This window comes from Cherax quadricarinatus, chromosome 18, assembly GCF_038502225.1.
Source record: "Cherax quadricarinatus isolate ZL_2023a chromosome 18, ASM3850222v1, whole genome shotgun sequence".
Taxonomy (NCBI): domain Eukaryota; kingdom Metazoa; phylum Arthropoda; class Malacostraca; order Decapoda; family Parastacidae; genus Cherax; species Cherax quadricarinatus.
The window spans coordinates 42,392,445-42,412,375 of NC_091309.1; the positions used below are offsets into that span (position 1 = coordinate 42,392,445).

At 41.1% G+C, this 19,931-nt stretch overlaps 1 protein-coding gene across 3 annotated transcripts in view; it reads left to right on the forward strand.

The window, feature by feature from the left end:
• Positions 1 to 1,010: 1,010 nt before the first annotated feature.
• The window catches only part of LOC138852893 (receptor-type tyrosine-protein phosphatase alpha-like), a 148,652-nt gene continuing 129,731 nt past the window's right edge, over positions 1,011 to 19,931 (forward strand). For 2 of the 3 annotated variants that reach the window (XM_070086446.1, XM_070086448.1), the window contains exons 1-3: positions 1,011 to 1,185; positions 2,493 to 2,533; positions 5,540 to 5,652. In XM_070086446.1, the coding sequence (XP_069942547.1) occupies positions 1,073 to 1,185; positions 2,493 to 2,533; positions 5,540 to 5,652 (267 nt within the window). In that variant the 5' untranslated portion in view covers positions 1,011 to 1,072. The remainder of the gene's footprint in view (positions 1,186 to 2,492; positions 2,534 to 5,539; positions 5,653 to 19,931) is intronic. The other variant, XM_070086447.1, reaches the window with a different exon arrangement.

The window sequence follows — 19,931 nt, forward strand, 5'->3', positions numbered from 1 at the left end:
ACTGACCTAAGGAGGCCTGGTCACAGACCGGGCCGCGGGGGCGTTGACCCCCGGAACTCTCTCCAGATAAACTCTCCAGATAAACTCCAGATAAACTCTCCATGGAGCCTAAAATAATAGGATATTATCCTTGATAGTAAATGCATCAGGACTAATGTGAAGGTAAACAGAAGAGTCATTCTTCAATTATTGAAGACATATTATTTTAACTAATATATTTAGTAAAACCGGCAAAGTGGGACTTATGCAGCCAGATAACAACGCCAACTTTGTATTCTGCCACTTATAGTCGCAGACTATAAGTGGCATTCTCAAATTAGCACAGTAATTCCAGTGACTCCATTTTTTTAATTTAGTATATTGATAAATTTGCCAGCACACAAACTGAAGCTAATTTTTATTATTATAAGGAGTGTCAGTCATTAAATCTTGAAGCTGTTCAGAAAAGCTTGATTACAATATATTTAACATGATATAATGAGAATTTTAGCTTCAGATTATTGTGCACAAAAATCGTAAAATATTTAAACAAACACTTCTTTTTTCCTTCGTCTAAGAAGTAATCTTTTTTGAACGTTTAAAGCAAAAAAAAAAAAAAAAAAAAAAAAAAACAGGTTTTTGAAAACTATGGGAACTAGTTCAGGATTTTTAGACTAGGTTTTATAACAATGATCAGCGGTCACATGCACACGACAAGTAGCTACATGATCCTTCCTGCAACAGTGAACCAACAGTGAAAAGCTGTGCTGAAGTTGTAAGCAAAAGTCTAAAGGAAAAAAACAAGGAAAATGTCATGTACTCACGTAATGTTTTCCTTCAGGGATATCTAAATACTGAGTTGCCAGTCATATAGATACTTTTATTACTTTATGTAGACAATGTTTTCATTCTGATTTAAACCTAGTCAATTTTTACTACATAATAAATCATTTTTTAAAATTTGTCTTGTTAACATTCCTTGTGATATTAAAATATTTTAGAATTTATGAATCTTTTCTATTTTCCTTCAATTTCACCATTAAATGTTTAATATAACTTGTATGGTGCAGGTGAAAGGAGTTATGATGTACGTATGGTAGCAGAGAGTGTAGTGGCCGAGCCCTGGGAGTCATCACCCTCAACACTCTGGTCGATGATCATCATTCCCTTCCTTGTGATCATCATCATTGTAGCTATTTATTTTAGGTTAGTATTGTATACCTTAAATGTTTCAAACTGAACAATATTGACATTATGTAAAGTAAAAGGACACAAGTGCAACTAATGTGACATTTATTGTGGCAACGTTTCGCTCCTGGAGAGCGAAACGTTGCCACAATAAATGTCACATTAGTTGCACTTGTGTCCTTTTACTTTACATATTGTCGGTAATTCTACCAACTTTATTACAATATTGACATTAATTTAGGTCAAAGGAAGTTAAAAGTATAATACTATGGTCTACCACCTTTATATCTGGCTGTCTGAAGCAAAGAATTCATATCACACTCACATCGGCCATTGCAGCTCTAACGATTGTTTTATCCTTCCATATTTCTAGTAACAAGCAGGATAATTTTCATAATATGCCTCCCTCAGTTTTTAATATGATCTTGTAATTATAGCACACTTGCCAACTCTCACAATGCCAGACAGGAAGTACTAAGATTCAACCATCTAGGCTCATGCATGTGACTAATTTAGTTATTAATCTACCAGTTATTTAACACGTCATTTCCCACATTAGTAACAATAGAAACTAAGATTGCAGCAACGCGGATTGAAGACTGTAATTTACAGGTTCTATGATACATGCACTTCTGAACTCTGTATCCACACAACACTCAACTTTTTATCCAGTTTTTAAGAAAAAAAAATTTCTTACACGACTGAACCAGATACTTTGTATACAACTGGAGATATTATTATCTCTTTGTAATACCTCCTGTGTGTCTTCTTCTATGGTTTCTAAATTCTAGAAACTCGTTGAAGATCTTTGCCTAGAATCCATGCAGTAAACTCAGATATACTAACCATTTCTGGTCGGTGTTTCTGCCTTTATAAATACTGTTGCAACACCGGAGTGTTTGGTTGTTGCGACACTTGCCAATGTTGAGTCAATAACTGTTTGTCTGGTGCACCCGACGTTTACCAGCAATATGTCAGCAATATCCAGCTTGATAGTTCCACCTTTATTGATGTCCCAACACTGGTCTGCCTCCAAACACTTTTTACTAGTAGGGACAAACAAGTGAATAACTGATGAATTTAATTAGATACAGCAACTCAAAATATAAATAGTTTTAGCAATTCATAAAATAATTAGCTTCAGCAACTCAGAATATAACTCCCATGTAAGAAAACTGTAATTAAGGATGAAGCATAATTTATCACTACAACAGTTAGCAGTTATTAGCTGTAAATTATCTTTGAAGATATGTAATAATAATAAATAGTATTATAAGCAGTGTTATAATTACTAAATTATTGTCTTTTTCTTACATATTCCGAAGAAGACGTGGGAAGTTACAACCAATGGTCACATGTAACACAGGTATAGTAAACAATAACAAGGCACAATACCGTGACTGGACCAACACACAAATAACCTGCACATAGGAGAATGTAACTTATGATGACGTTTCGGTCCGACTTGGGTCTTTAACCAGTCACACAACCGCGAAGGGAAGGGAGCTTATATACGAGAGTGGGGCAAAGCAGGGAGTAGACAAGAGCAGGTGGTAGTAAACTGGAAGTAGAGGTAGAGTTAGTGGTAGTGGTAGTAGAGGTAGAGGTAGTGGTAGTAGTAATAATAGTTAGTAGTAGTAGTAGTAGTAGTAGTGGTAGAGGTAGTGGTAGAGGAAGGAGGGGTAGAGGTAGTGGTAGTAGTAGTACTTAGTAGTAGTAGTAGTAGTAGTAGTAGTAGTAGTAGTAATAGTAGTAGTAGTAGTAGTAATAGTATTAGTAGTAGTGGTAGAGGTAGTGGTAGTAGTAGTAGTAGTACTAGCAGTGGCACAGGTAGTGGTACTAGTAGTACTATTAGAGGTAGAGGTAGTGGTAGTAGTAGTACTAGTAGTGGTAGAAGGAGTGGCAGGGTAGTAGAGGTACAGGTAGTGATAGTGGTAGTGGTAGTGGTAGAGGTAGTGGTAGTAGTAGTAGTAGTAGCAGTAGTGGAAGAGGTAGTGGTAGTAGTAGTAGTAGTGGTAGAGGTAGTGGTAGTAGTAGTAGTAGTAGTGCGGGTTATTTGTGTGCAGGTATGTTAAAGTGTATATCTATCACATATTAGTTAAACCAGCTGTAGTAGTAGTAGCAGTAGAAGTAGTAGTGGTAAAGGTAGTAGTAGTAGTAGTAGTGGTAAAGGTGGTAGTGGTAGTAGTAGTGCGGGTTATTTGTGTACAGGTATGTTAAAGTGTATATTTATCACATGTTAGTTAAACCAGCTGTTGAAGAATATAGGCACTAAATATTGTAAATGGATCATCCATAAGATCTTTAATATGGTAACTGTTCACAGATTTTCATTATATTAAAAACCACTTCACTTAAGATTGTGAGTAATAGGTAGAATTTCTTTTATTTATAAGGCATTAGAGTTTATATGTACATATATGTAGAAAGTGACGAGATCAGTTCACAAAGCAAATTTCCCTAGGTGGAATCTACAGTTGATTGGCCTCAGAATCTCAGTGTTGTTGCAACCCATCACAGAGTCAACTCTTAATCTACTGTTTTTTAATCCTGCTGCTACTTAAATGAAGCTTGGATCTAATCCTGTGAATGACAGCATCCATCCACAGTGACTGGGTCGACCACTATGGAAAATGTCGCCTTTCCCCCAGAAGAAAAAACGGTTTATTCATAGATAAAAGAAATTAGGAAAGAAAAGTATGGGTGTTTGTGGCTAAGTACCACATTAAAAAAAAAAAGAGAAAAGGATCAGTTAATTCCTACAAAGCCCCGGGAAAATGATACCTCCATTTGCGGTGAACGCATCAAGTGTTCTCAGGGCACACATCAAACGTTCTACATTTGTCCCTCCCTTCGAACTCATAGACTACATACGCTAGAGGAATTGGGTCCAGGCTAAGGCCTTCGCCGAGCACATTTTCATAAACGCAGTGGAGAGGCCCAGAGCTTTGAGAGCTTTTGTACTGTCTTTGGCCCAACCACTCCTGCAGTTCAGGGTATTTTAGGATGTAGTGATTTAGCGTTGGCTATGAACCTAACCCAGGTGATAATGACAGGGACACCGTACGTGGGAAAGCGTTACTCTGTCTGCGGTGGCCTGGATGACCAGCACAATGGCCACCTTCCCTTCCTACCAGCAATGCTTCCTTTTCGCACCCACGAAATGGAAGCAAACCTCCCTCTGCTCCCGAAATCACACTTGCCGTAATCATCCACATACAACTTGGTGATGTCGTCGTGGCTCTTCACACGGCTTCCGTGCACTCTCAGGCATATCTTCGGAATATGGCCCATGTTCCAAGTTCAGTACAAGAGTCGCAGAGCTCGAAAGCACAGGGCCGTTCTCTAGATGCTCTACACGAAGTTACTTAAGCGTTTGCCCGAATCTAGAGTGTACATACATAATCTCTCCCACTTAAGAGGCTGGAACCTGATGACACTCAGCAGTGCACAAATGGAACGTCACACATTGATAAGAGGCCAGCTCAATCACAAGTGTTGTGTAGATTTTGGCGCTATGCTTGGGAGCGCCTTCTTTCACTTATTACCTCAGAGTTAACAATCCTGGTGGGTCTGGTCCAGTGCCAGGTCTTGCAGTGGGTAACGGGCTCTCCCTGTCTTCAGGATCTTTTGAGGTAAGCAGTGACTCAAGTCGCTTGCTCTTCTGCATGACGAATGTGAGGCAAAATCAGGTAAATCCGGCCACTATCAGCAATAGATACATGGAGTAATGAAACTGGGATGTCGTGTGGTAGGTAAAGCCATTGCAAACACACTGGAGCACGCACCTGAGGATTAGACGGCGATGTAGTTTCGGGATCAGGTAACGGAGCTTGAGAGGAATGCAGTGATGTTCCTGAGACCCTCGTCCACTAGAAAGCTTATATAAGAACCCCTTGCTCTCACCACGGACAAACACTCAAGTATTTTTATTCATCGGTGGGGCCCATGGTACTGATTAGCTCGTCATTAACACAGAATACTCCATTACCACTGAAAAAAAAAAAATTCGCGCTTGTAGATATCATGGCTCATCAAGCGGCACTTCTCACCAATGATCTCAGTTCCACCTCTCCAAGCTTCCTTTTCCCCCACAGCAAGCGCACCAGTTTTCGCTACCCCTTCACTTATTTTCCCTAATATTACCGTTTTGCCACACCACAGCCGTAATCATTCCCCTTGCCCGAGTTGTTTCAGTTGTTTTAGTGTGTAATATTTGTTTTAATGCGAGTTTCGAGTATTTAAAACAAATATTTTATAGCATATTTAATTATAATGTAAACTAAATTAGTGTTAGAGAATACAAGAAAATATACAGAATTTCGTTTACTTTACCAATTACATGTTAATACATATATATATATATCAACAGTGAACAGGACTGAGGATGCACGTTCTTCTGGTTTCTGTACTACACTCGCAGACATCACACAAGACGCAGCTTTAACTGAAGACAGTATTTATGAGACAATTCCAGAGGTTCAGGTTAGTGTGTAATTTTAACTTGGCTGACATCTTTGTGCCTTTCAATGGGATTATGAAATTGCATTTTACACTTCATATTTAGTAAGCATTTCTATACATTCAGTTATATATACTAAGTTTTTTTTTTTTGAGCTTGTACTCACCTATATATACTCACCTATATGTAGGGTAGAGTCTCATCTCCTGGTCCCCGCCTCTTCTGCCTAAAACTATGTATGGGTTCCGCTGTACCACTCTAAAACTTAAGAAATATTTACTAACATCCCACTGACTCCTCTGTGTATTCAACTTTATGCTGTACTCCCATACCTGTTTCCCACCTCTGAAATATCTGTCCCTATCTACCCTATCAATTTCTCTGAGTATTTTGTACGTTGTTATCCTATCAATCTTAGTGCTTCTTTCCTCTAATGTAACATTAATTTCTCCTCTTATTACATAACCCTTTGCTACGGGACTAGTTTCGTAGTGAACCTCTGCTCTTTGTTTGGTTTCTTGATATGTTTGATAAGCTGTTGCATACTCCAATATGGTACTGATATATGTCGTAAACAGTGTCGTGAATGGCTCCTTGCTTAGGTTCCCAAAAATTAATCTTAGGTTTGCAGACGTACGTTTACTGCAGCAGTGCGCGCGCGCGTGTGTGTGTGTGTGTGCTTGTGTGTGTGCGTGTGTGTGTGTGTATGTGTGTGTGTGTGTGTGTGTGTGTGTGTGTGTGTGTGTGTGTGTGTGTGTGTGTGTGTGTGTGTGTGTGTACTCACCTAGTTGTACTCACCTAGTTGAGGTTGCGGGGGTCGAGTCCGAGCTCCTGGCCCCGCCTCTTCACTGGTCGCTACTAGGTCACTCTCCCTGAGCCGTGAGCTTTATCATACCTCTGCTTAAAGCTATGTATGGATCCTGCCTCCACTACATCGCTTCCCAAACTATTCCAGTTACTGACTACTCTGTGGCTGAAGAAATACTTCCTAACATCCCTGTGATTCATCTGTGTCTTCAACTTCCAACTGTGTCCCCTTGTTACTGTGTCCAATCTCTGGAACATCCTGTCTTTGTCCACCTTGTCAATTCCTCTCAGTATTTTGTATGTCGTTATCATGTCCCCCCTATCTCTCCTGTCCTCCAGTGTCGTCAGGTTGATTTCCCATAACCTCTCCTCGTAGGACATACCTCTTAGCTCTGGGAATAGTCTTGTTGCAAACCTTTGCACTTTCTCTAGTTTCTTTACGTGCTTGGCCTAACGTACACGGTGTACAGGGTCCTGAATGATTCCTTATTAAGATGTCGGAATGCTGTTCTGAGGTTTGCTAGGCGCCCATATGCTGCAGCAGTTATTTGGTTGATGTGCGCTTCAGGAGATGTGCCTGGTGTTATACTCACCCCAAGATCTTTTTCCTGAGTGAGGTTTGTAATCTCTGGCCCCCTAGACTGTACTCCGTCTGCGGTCTTCTTTGCCCTTTCCCAATCTTCATGACTTTGCACTTGGTGGGATTGAACTCCAGGAGCCAATTGCTGGACCAGGTCTGCAGCCTGTCCAGATCCCTTTGTAGTTCTGCCTGGTCTTCGATCGAGTGAATTCTTCTCATCAACTTCACGTCATCTGCAAACAGGGACACCTCAGAGTCTATTCCTTCCGTCATGTCGTTCACAAATACCAGAAACAGCACTGGTCCTAGGACTGACCCCTGTGGGACCCAGCTGGTCACAGGTGCCCACTCTGACACCTCGCCACGTACCATGACTCGCTGCTGTCTTCCTGACAAGTATTCCCTGATCCATTGTAGTGCCTTCCCTGTTATCCCTGCTTGGTCCTCCAGTTTTTGCACCAATCTCTTGTGTGGAACTGTGTCAAACGCCTTCTTGCAGTCCAAGAAAATGCAATCCACCCACCCATCTCTCTCTTGTCTTACTGCTGTCACCATGTCATAGAACTCCAGTAGGTTTGTGACACAGGATTTCCCGTCCCTGAAACCATGTTGGCTGCTGTTGATGAGATCGTTCCTTTCTAGGTGTTCCACCACTCTTCTCCTGATAATCTTCTCCATGATTTTGCATACTATACATGTCAGTGACACTGGTCTGTAGTTTAATGCTTCATGTCTGTCTCCTTTTTTAAAGATTGGGACTACATTTGCTGTCTTCCATGCCTCAGGCAATCTCCCTGTTTCGATAGATGTATTGAATATTGTTGTTAGGGGTACACATAGCGCCTCTGCTCCCTCTCTCAATACCCATGGGGAGATGTTATCTGGCCCCATTGCCTTTGAGGTATCTAGCTCACTCAGAAGCCTCTTCACTTCTTCCTCGGTTGTGTGCACTGTGTCCAGCACATGGTGGTGTGCCCCACCTCTCCGTCTTTCTGGAGCCACTTCTGTCTCCTCTGTGAACACTTCTTTGAATCTCTTGTTGAGTTCCTCACATACTTCACGGTCATTTCTTGTTGTCTCTCCTCCTTCCTTCCTTAGCCTGATTACCTGGTCCTTGACTGTTGTATTCCTGCTGATGTGGCTGTACAACAGTTCCGGGTCAGATTTGGCTTTTGCTGCTATGTCGTTTTCATATTGTCTTTGGGCCTTCCTTCTTATCTGTGCATATTCGTTTCTGGCTCTACGACTGCTCTCCTTAGTCTCCTTAGTCCTTTGCCTTCTATATTTCTTCCATTCCCTAGCACACTTGGTTTTTGCCTCCCTGCACCTTTGGGTAAACCATGGGCTCATCCTGGCTTTTTCATTATTCCTGTTACCCTTGGGTACAAACCTCTCCTCAGCCTCCTTGCATTTTGTTGCTACATATTCCATCATCTCATTAACTGGCTTCCCTGCCAGTTCTCTGTCCCACTGAACCCGGTTCAGGAAGTTCCTCATTCCTGTGTAGTCCCCTTTCTTGTAGTTTGGCTTCATTCGTCCTGACCTTCCTGCTTCTCCCTCCACTTGTGTGTGTGTGTGTGTGTGTGTGTGTGTGTGTGTGTGTGTGTGTGTGTGTGTGTGTGTGTGTGTGTGTGTGTGTATGTGTGTGTGTTTGTGTGTGTGTGTGTGTGTGTGTGTGTGTGTGTGTGTGTGTGTGTGTGTGTGTGTGTGTGTGTGTGTGTATTTACCTGTTTGTTGTTCTACAGGTCGAGTCTCAGCTCTTAGCTCTACCTATTATAGAATTCGCTCTCTGGAACCCTGTTGGCCCCGATAATACCTTTCGTCATGTATTGTTCCTTTAGTCTATCCTCACTGTTCATACCCATTAGCTCTGAGACGAGTCTCCTTGTGAACTTCAGTTTTTTTCTTCAGCCACCAGTGTTGGGCTTGGTTTGTAGTATATTTGATCAGACAGTCCGCCTTGTCTGTGTTGCAGGAATGATTAGCTTGTTACCTGACTTGTTCGGTAACTGAATGAAAACAGGAAAGGCATGATTGACTTCAGATGGTTTATTATCTATGTGGTTACACCAGGAAGAGAGTGTAGAGGTAGCGAGGGCCAGATTCTCAAGAAAGGGAAGCTGTGGATGGAGAGAAGGTCAGCCAAGGACTGAGAGCAGGCAAAGATCACGTGTTCTGAGCTACTGGCAACACTGGGGTCACAACCTAAAACGCCAGGAACTCGTGCTGTGGCAGGAAATATGAAATTCTACATAAAGCCTGCTTACACCACCCAGGCGCGAGCTTCGGATCATTCTTATTTGAGGCGCATACGACACGTGAGAGTGAAACACTCCTGTAGAATCTGGCTTTAGTTTACTTTAAAACAAAAAAAATGAAAATGAGATTATAGCCTAGAAAAACTCTAATGCCGGCTGCAGTAGAATAAAATGGGCTGGAGTGCTGACAGAGATGTCGATGGACAGGACGAGTGGAGATCAAGACTGCACCAGAGCATTAATTTCTCTCTAAATGTGTGCTCCCTGGTTTACTAAGACATCAGGTGTCGTCCACACACTGAGGAACATTGATTTATCTGTGCATCTGTAAAGCAGTAATAAGCAGCAGCAGAGCTGTATAGTCCTTGTGGCTTAGCGCTTCTTTTTGATTATAATAATAACAATAAGCAGCAGCACTTCCTAGGACGTGACACATGACGGCGGTATTGCCCTGGCCTGTGATGCAGACTATATAGTACACGCTTAATACAACCCTGGATTAACCATTAAGCAATGTAAGCACGTGCTTAGGGCTCCAAAGGAAGGGGGGTTCAACAGAGTACTGACACCATAGTAGGAATCGAATTTTAAAGAATTCCACATAAACCATACCCCCGGCCGGGATTGAACCCGCGGTCATAGAGTCTCAAAACTCCAGCCCGTCGCGTTAGCCACTAGACCAGCTAGCCACAATAAGATTCATCCAACTAGGTATATTTCTACAACATAGGAAAGTTAGCACAGGCACCTCTGTGACCACAAATGCAAGTTTTTACAGACGAATCTCCAGCTAGCGTGGCCGTGACGAACTCTAGCTCAAACTTGCATTTGTGGTCACAGAGGTGCCTGTGCTAACTTTCCTATGGTGTAGAAATATACCTAGTTGGATGAATCTCCCCTATGAGGATAGACTAAGGGCCCTGAATCTGCACTCTCTCGAAAGGCGTAGAATTAGGGAGGATATGATCGAGGTGTATAAATGGAAAACAGGAACAAATAAAGGAGATGGAACATTAAAATGGTATAAAATACCGACAGGTTGTTAGGTAAGACACATATGCAACAGTTAGGTATCTTTATTATGAAACGTTTCGCCTACACAGTAGGCTTCTTCAGTCAAGTACAGAAAAGTTGATAGAAGCAGAAGATACTTGAAGACGATGTAATCAGTCCATCACCCTTAAAGTTTTGAGGTGGTCAGTCCCTCAGTCTGGAGAAGAGCATTGTTCCATAGTATGAAACAATATGGAGAAGTGACAGGATGGAGCTTTTTATAGCGCCAAGAGGTGAGACGTAGGCCACTAGGAGAGGTAAAAACTCAGATGTTGAGAAGTCAGGTCCCTCTCAAATCCAGCCCCTCTCACTAGTGGAAGTTGTCGAAGTTGATTGCAGGTCTGTACCAAGATACCCTTGTGTTGCAGTGTCTGACAGATTGAACATTAAAATGGTATAAAATACCGACAGGTTGTTAGGTAAGACACATATGCAACAGTTAGGTATCTTTATTATGAAACGTTTCGCCTACACAGTAGGCTTCTTCAGTCAAGTACAGAAAAGTTGATAGAAGCAGAAGATACTTGAAGACGATGTAATCAGTCCATCACCCTTAAAGTTTTGAGGTGGTCAGTCCCTCAGTCTGGAGAAGAGCATTGTTCCATAGTATGAAACAATATGGAGAAGAAGTGACAGGATGGAGCTTTTTATAGCGCCAAGAGGTGAGACGTAGGCCACTAGGAGAGGTAAGAACTCAGATGTTGAGAAGTCAGGTCCCTCTCAAATCCAGCCCCTCTCACTAGTGGAAGTTGTCGAAGTTGATTGCAGGTCTGTACCAAGATACCCTTGTGTTGCAGTGTCTGACAAAACTTTAAGGGTGATGGACTGATTACATCGTCTTCAAGTATCTTCTGCTTCATCAACTTTTCTGTACTTGACTGAAGAAGCCTACTGTGTAGGCGAAACGTTTCATAATAAAGATACCTAACTGTTGCATATGTGTCTTACCTAACAAATAAAGGAGATGTAAATAGCGTGCTGAAAATCTCCAGCCAAAACAGGACTCGTAGCAATGGTTTCAAGTTGGAAAAATTTAGATTCAGGAAGGATATAAGAAAGCACTGGTTTGGTAATAGGGTTGTGGATGAGTGGAACAAACTCCCGAGTACAGTTATTCAGGCTAAAACCTTGCGTAGTTTTAAAAATAGGATGGATAAATACATGAGTGGGTGTGGGTGGGTGTGAGTTGGACCTGACTAGCATGTGCTGCTGGGTATGGTGCCGTGCTCCTTCCTTGAGTGGAGGTGACCAGACTGGGTGGGCCCTTGAGCTAATCCGGGGGGTGGGTCATTGTGCTAATCCGCGAGGAGGACATGGACATGCTCCGCATGGGTCAGTGGGCCGGTTGCAGTGTTCCTTCTTTCTTATGTTCTTACGTTCTTATATTCCTTTAGTGGCAAAGAGTGGAAAGCTACTTTTTCCCACACTAGTTACCCAACATTGACTTCCAAATAAAAACCAGTCTTTGTCATCAAATGTTACTTGTATTGTTGAACAAATCTCCTCAGTTACCACATTGTTGAACAAAGCTCCACATTCACCACATTGCTGAAAAAAGCTCCACATTCACCACATTGCTGAACAAAGCTCCACATTCACCACATTGCTGAACAAAGCTCCACATTCACCACATTGTTGAACAAAGCTCCACATTCACCACATTGTTGAACAAAACTCCACATTCACCACATTGCTGAACGAAGCTCCGCATTCACCACATTGTTGAACAAAGCTCCGCATTCACCACATTGCTGAACAAAGCTCCACATTCACCACATTGCTGAACAAAGCTCCACATTCACCACATTGTTGAACAAAGCTCCACATTCACCACATTGTTGAACAAAACTCCACATTCACCACATTGCTGAACGAAGCTCCACATTCACCACATTGCTGAACAAAGCTCCACATTCACCACATTGCTGAACAAAGCTCCACATTCACCACATTGGAAATAAATGGTATCAAATACCGACACAGTGGAAATATAAACACAGTGGGCTTTTTCAAGGGTGGAAGGTACGGGAGTATTTATAGTCATGTTCAGAATGTTGAGGTCAGGTGGAGAATGCTGCATCTGATGATCTACCGGGTGGAGTTATAGAGTCTTGGGTAGCTTGGCGGGGATATTGGACAAGTTGTGAGTAGACCTTCTGCAGTGTTGAACATTAAAATGGTATAAAATATCGACAGGTTGTTCTATGTTCTTATGTGGGATAGCGATGAAGAAATTTCTTGGCGAGTGGTTCAGCTATGTTATAGAAGCCGTTGTTCTGGTTGAAATTGTTGGTTATAGAGATAAGCGATGATTCCAGGATTCTTCAGTATTGAGTGTTGTCTTCTGTGGCGATAAGTCTTGAGTTTCTGTAGTTAATTAATTGGTTGTGTGAGTTGCGATGTTGTACACAGGCATTCCTTGTATCGTCAGTCCTGCTTGCATATTTGTGTTCTGAAATACGTGTTTGGAGGTCTCTTGATGTTTCGCCCACATATAATTTGTTGCAGTTATTACAAGGGATTATGTATACCCCTGCAGAGGATGGAGGCTTGTCCTGTCTACTACTGGTGATGTCCTTGATGGTCGTGGTTGTCGAGGTAGATACTTGGAATGATGTATTGGAAAAGATGTTGGAAACATGTTTGGCAATGGAGTTGGTGGGGAGGACTATGTATCTCTTCTCGGCAGTGTCTTCTCTGGGTGTGTTGAAGATGTTTAATGCCCGTCGTCTGCAGTCTCTGATGAAGTGACGAGGATAGTGGAGTTTAGAAAATACTTGTTCAATTATAGTGCATTCTTCCTCAAGGAACTCATTGCTGCAGATTCTGAGTGCACGCAGGAAGAAGCCTATAATTACACCACGTTTGGTTTTGGTGTCGTGGTGAGAGTAGAAATGGAGAAGATCGTTTTGGTTGGTAGGTTTTCGATAGACTTTAAAACGAAGTTCGTGGTCAGCTTTGCAGAGCAGAACATCAAGGAAAGGAAGAGTGTTGTCGACTTCTTCTTCAAGTGTGAACTGGATTGAAGGCTCGACCTGGTTGAGCTTGTCTTGGAGAGCTTGAACGTTGAAGCGTTTAGGAGTTATGAGGAGAATGTCGTCAACATAACGGAGCCAGGTGACAGACGAAGGAATAATGGTGGAGAAACGTTCGGCTTCTAGATGTTCCATGTATAGGTTCGCCAGGACCGCACTGAGTGGCGAACCCATGGGTAGTCCAAAAGTCTGCTGAAAGAGGTGACTTTCGAAAGAGAAGCACGTAAAGCCAACACATAGTTCAACAAGGTCGATGAAATCGCTGGCTGGAATGGGAAGAAACTTCTTCATCGCTATCCCACATAAGAACATAGAACACTGCAGAAGGTCTACTCACAACTTGTCCAATATCCCCGCCAAGCTACCCAAGACTCTATAACTCCACCCGGTAGATCATCAGATGCAGCATTCTCCACCTGACCTCAACATTCTGAACAAGACTATAAATACTCCCGTACCTTCCACCCCAGGTAGATCTGTGTGTGACTTGAAAAAGCCCACTGTGTGGGTGAAACGTTGTCAATAAAGGATCACATTATACTGCATATGTGTTTATATTTCCATTCACCACATTGCTGAACAAAGCTCCACATTCACCACATTGCTGAAGAAAGCTCAACACTTGTCACAACCACATTGTCTTCTTCAAGGTCAGAATATGAAGTGTCACAGACTGGCTTAACTGACACAAGTTTCACTACTTATCTCACTTTGTGAATACTCTTCATAATTGTACTGCAAATTTTGTTGCAACTTACTCTACACAACAGTCTGAAATTAAAATACATGGTGAAAATAAAAGTCTACTGGACAATAGTGAAATGATTTAGTATGTGAAATACAGAGTAAATAAAGCGAAAGAACCAGGATCGTGGCTCGATTTCACTGCTGATGATGTGGACCCAGTGACTGTTAGCACCACAATGAGCCATTTGACAGTTCTTATCGAACTTTCAGTGGTGGCAAATAAGCAAGATGCTGTTTACAAAAACTTTTTTTTTTTTAATAAAAGCCAATAGCGAGCAGTACAAGAGAAAGTTATTGTATTCACCATCATTAGGGTCAGTTTACTAATTTGTAAACTTTTTGCTCCCAGATGTTCTTCACATATTATTGAAAGAGTAGTATTAAGTGACTAGTGAAATACTATTATAAGTGATCATCGTGAAAGAAGTGCTACTCACTGAGACTATGTTAACATAACTCACAGACAAGGTTCAGGCTGGGGGCAAGAGTTGAAAAAACAAATTAAAACAGTGCAGTTAGTTGGAACATGTCTTGGAGCATATATTCGTACTTTAGATGAACGTGGCTTGGCTTTTCGAGAAACAGATGAAAGATTTGGTTTATTGCAAAAAGGAAGCATTTTTTTTTTTAGGGCTGCTTGAGCTTATAAGTAAGTCTGAAACATTGTTAGCAGGGCACATTTCGAAATATGGAAATTATGGAAAAGGATATCCTTCTTATTTGTCCGAAACCACCTATGGCCACCTGCGGTCATACCTGCCTAAGCTCTTGGGAGTTAGCGTGGGCTGCTACCAAGCACCATGACTTGTTGTAGTGTTTTAGAATCTCAGGTTCAAGTGTTGAAGAAGGAGATTCTACTTCTTCAGGAAGAAAATAGGAAGCTGAAGCTTCGCATAGATGAGTTTGGGAGCGAGTGTGAGAAGGATTTAGCTGGTAAGGAAGGAATGGTCACCAGCAGTGATAGTGGCAGCCGCTTTAAGTGGCAAGTGGTTCACAGTTCAGGAAGAAGGAAGATGAGGAGAGTTAAAAGAGAAGATGTGAAGGTAGGAAATCGATTCTCTCTTCTCCAAGACTAGTGTACTTCAGTGGTTAGTGAGGTTGAAGGTACCACTGATTACCCTGCTAATCAAGGTAAGAATATGTTAATAGTAGGCGATTCTCAGGTAAGATACATGGACCGTGCATTTTGTAACAGAGACAGAAAGGTCAGATAGAGAGTGTGTCTTCCTGGAGCTGGTGTTGGTGACATAGTCAGCAGGTTGGATAATATTATGGCAGGTAATGGGAACAAGCCCATTATCTGTCTTAGTGCTGGGGGTAATGACATTGGGAAGGGCAGGAGAGAGAAGCTGCTGGATAAGTACAGGTCAGCCATAGAAGTAGTTAGATCTAAGGGAGGGATCCCAGTCGTATGTAGCATCTTGCCTAGAAAGGGAGTGGGCAATGAATGGATGTCTAGGGCAATTGGTATAAATTGCTGGCTAGACAGGTACTGCAAGGAACTTGCAATTCCATTCATTGATAACTGGGATCTAATCTTTGGCAAACGTGATATGCATGCAAGGGATGGGGTTCATCTCTCTGGGGATGGAGTGGTTGCATTAGCCAATTCAATTGAGAGGGTAATTGATGACTTGTCTAGGAATTTAAACTGATAGATTATAGAGGTATTGGTGTTTGTGGGAAACAATCAGGCTGGAGCATTAGAGTTAAAAACAGCAGTTATTACCGGGATACCTCAGGGATATGTTTAAAAGACAATATTCAAAATAAAGTTGCTAGTAATGGCAAATCAATTGATCAACAAACAAAGAGAGATAGTAGAGGGCGACGAGTGACTAGCTCCCTTAAGTTTTACTATACAAATAGTAGGAGTCTAAGAAATAAGATAGATGAGCTAAGATTACTTGCAAGTGTAGATAATATAGATATTGTTGGTATAACAGAGACCTTGTTCAACGTGAAAGATAGAGAAATGCCTTCCGAATGCAACATACAGGGTTATAAACTATTCCACACTGATAGGGTCAACAGGAAGGGTGGTGGTGTGACGATGTATGTCAGAGAAAATTTAAGTTATTGTCTTAGACATGATATAAGATTAGAAACATCGAACACACAATCTGTTTGGCTACAGTTTCTCGAGGGACGTGACAAATTAATTTTGGGTGTGATTTATAGGCCCCCAAACCTTGAAAGGGAGGGCAGTAAGCTGTTATGGGACGAAATTCATAAGGCATCTAGATATGAAAATGTTGTGATAATGGGAGATTTTAACTTTAGACAAACTGATTGGAATAATATGACAGGAAATCTTGAGTCTAGTGACAGAACCAACTAGAGGAAACAATCTGCTTGACTTGGTTCTTGCCAACTAAGATTCACTAATTAATAATCTTGAGGTTAATGATGAGCTTGGGGAAAGTGATCACAAATTACTTAGTTTCAATATATCATGGAATTACCCAGATAACTGCAATCAAATCTCTGTCCCAGGTTTTTGCTTGGCCGACTTCATGGGACTGAAAAATTACCTGGGTGGGCTAAATTGGGATGTCCTGACTATGGGTCAGGTAGGTGATCTTGGTTGCCAATATGACGTTTTTCAGAGCATAGTTCTAGCTACCCAGACAACTTTTGTTCCGAGTAGGGAAATTAGATCTAAAAAAAATGATCTGAAATGGATGAATCAATAGATTAAAACATCTCATTAGTCAAAAGAGAGGCATATATAGGCGTATCAAAAGAGGGGATGGGCAGTTAAGAGAAATAAAGAGAGAAATAAAGACATAAATAAGAAAAGCAAAAAGGGATTATGAGGCAAAGGTCGCAAGGGATTCAAAGATTAACCCAAAAGGGTTCTTTCAGGTATACAGAAATAAGATTAGGGACAAGATTGGCCCATTTAAGAGTAACTCGGGTTAGTGATAAGGATATGTGAGAAATTCTCAATACCTACTTCCTCTCAGTTTTCACCCAGGAAAATACTAGCGATATTTCTGAAATAATAGATTATGTAGAACAGGATGATAATAAACTATGTACGATTGTGGTAACTAGTGACATGGTCCTCAGACAAATAGAGAAACTAAAACCTAACAAATCCCCAGGTCCTGATGAACTGTTTGCAAGGGTGTTAAAGGAATGTAAAGAGGAACTTAGCATACCTTTGGCTAATCTTTTTAACATATCACTACAAACTGGCATAGTGCTTGATAAGTGGAAAATGGCAAATGTAATACCTATTTACAAGGCAGGTGACAGGTCCTTGGCTTCGAACTATAGACCAATAAGCCTTACCTCCATAGTGGGAAAATTTATGGAATCAATAATTGCCGAAGCAATTCGTAGCCATCTTGACAGGCACAGGTTGATTAATGAATCTTAACACGGTTTTACAAAGGGGCGTTCCTGTCTTACGAATTAACTAACTTTTTTCACTAAGGTGTTTGAGGAGGTAGATCATGGTAATGAATATGATATTGTGTATATGGACTTCAGTAAGGCTTGCGATATAGTTCCACACCAGAGGCTATTGAGGAAACTTAGGGCACACTGAATAGGAGAAATTTTTGTTGGGTAGAGGCATGGCTGACAAATAGACAGCAGAGAGTTTGCATAAATGGGGCACGTCACAAGCGGTGTTCCTCAGGGGTCAGTGTTGGGCCCGTTGTTGTTCACAATTTACATAAACGACATAGATGAGGGAATAAATAACGACATAAGCAAATTTGCTGATGACACCAAAATAGACCGTCCAATTCATTCTAATGAGGACACTAGAACACTCCAGGATAATTTGAATAAAATGACGCAATGGTCGGAGAAGTGGCAGATGCAGTTTAATATTGACAAATGCAAAGTTCTAAATGTTGGACAGTTAAATAACCATGCCACATGTAAACTAAATAATGTAGATCTTAATACTACTGATTGCGAAAAGGAATTAGGAGTTCTGGTTAGCAGTAATCTAAAACCAAGACAACAGTGCATTAGTGTTCGCAATAAAGCTAACAGAATTCTTGGCTTCACATCTAGAAGTATAAATAATAGAAGTCCTCAGGTTGTTCTTCAACTCTATATATCCTTGGTAAGGCCTCATTTAGACTATGCTGCACAGTTCTGGTCACCGTATTACAGAATGGATATAAATGCTCTGGAAAACGTACAGAGGAGGATGACAAAGATGATCCCATGTATCAGAAATCTTCCCTATGACGATAGACTGAGGGCCCTGAATCTGCACTCTCTCGAAAGGCGTAGAATTAGGGATGATATGATCGAGGTGTATAAATGGAAAACAGGAATAAATAAAGGGGATGTAAATAGCGTGCTGAAAATTTCCAGCCAAGACAGGACTCGCAGCAATGGTTTCAAGCTGGAAAAATTCAGATTCAGGAAGGATATAGGAAAGCACTGGTTTGGTAATAGAGTTGTGGATGAGTGGAACAAACTCCCGAGTACAGTTATTGAGGCTAAAACGTTGTGTAGTTTTAAAAATAGGTTAGATAAATACATGAGTGGGTGTGGGTGGGTGTGGGTGGGTGTGAGTTGGACCTGACTAGCTTGTGCTGCTGGGTCTTGTGCAGTGCTCCATCCTTGAGTGGAGGTGGCCAGACTGGGTGGGTCATTGGGCTAATCCGGGGGGGGGGGACATGGACCTGCTCCGCATGGGTCAGTAGGCCTGTTGCAGTGTTCCTTCTTTCTTATGTTCTTATGTTCTTATGAGGAACTTATTAAATTAATGACTCAAAAGGTCCACGCATTCATTGTTAACAAAATTCTTCTGGTTATTTTAGCTTGTCAGTTTACACGACACCAGATCTATTTGATGCTTAGAAGATATGCAGCCTATTTATGTTGCAGATGTTGCATTACTTACGTGGTCTGCAAATTATTTTTTCATTACGTACTAGTTAGCTCTTCAACATTATGCTGCTAACATGTCTGAGTGTTATAAGAGGATCCAGCAGAAGATTTTAGAAGGAAACAAGTTTACAGTTTGTGTGCTCTGTGTAGCCCATTCACTATCTCTCTGGTAGCTCGAAGTACTGTGGCAGTTTAATTTTTCTCTGCAGTGCATTTACTCTACATTTTTTCCAGTATCAATCAGCAGGAGGAAAGTTCTTAAAGTTTGTCTTAGAAATGAAAGTCTGTTAAAATCCCTCTCTGATACCAGAGAAGAAGTTCATATTATGACAAAAGCAGGAATTCTGAAGTCTTTCTTTAATATTTTTGGAAGCTTTAGAATATCTAGCTGAAGATCAGTCACAAGAGGAAAACATTAGAAGAGAAGCAGACAGTATTGCAAATATATTACAACAACTAGAATTTATTTTTATGTTGATCATGTGGGATGAAATTTTGCAAAAGTTTCATAGAGCAAGTCAAGTTCTGCAGAATGAGGATGTAAACTTTAAAACATGTAGAGGCTATTAGCTGGCCAATTATGCACCATAAGAGATGACTTTAAAGATTTGCATCACTTGCGAAGGAAATATTACGAGATGCTGATTACAGTGAAGCTCAAAGGTGCAAACTTATCAGAAAGAAAGTATCCAATACTGAGAAAATACTAGGACATATTTATTAAACTTTTCGATTCTGGGACCTTGATGACTTCTAATAAACAGAAGTTAAAATGACTATACATAGGAGTAGACTAGGGTGTGAGGGACACAAGATGACCTAAAGAACGCCATATTGGGATGAGGACAGGTACACAGTGGGATCATGTGACTACTGTGTTGTTAGGTATGTGATTTTTTGCCTGGTTGGGAGTAATGTATGCAGATGTTTTTCAATTTTTCTATTTTCCAGTA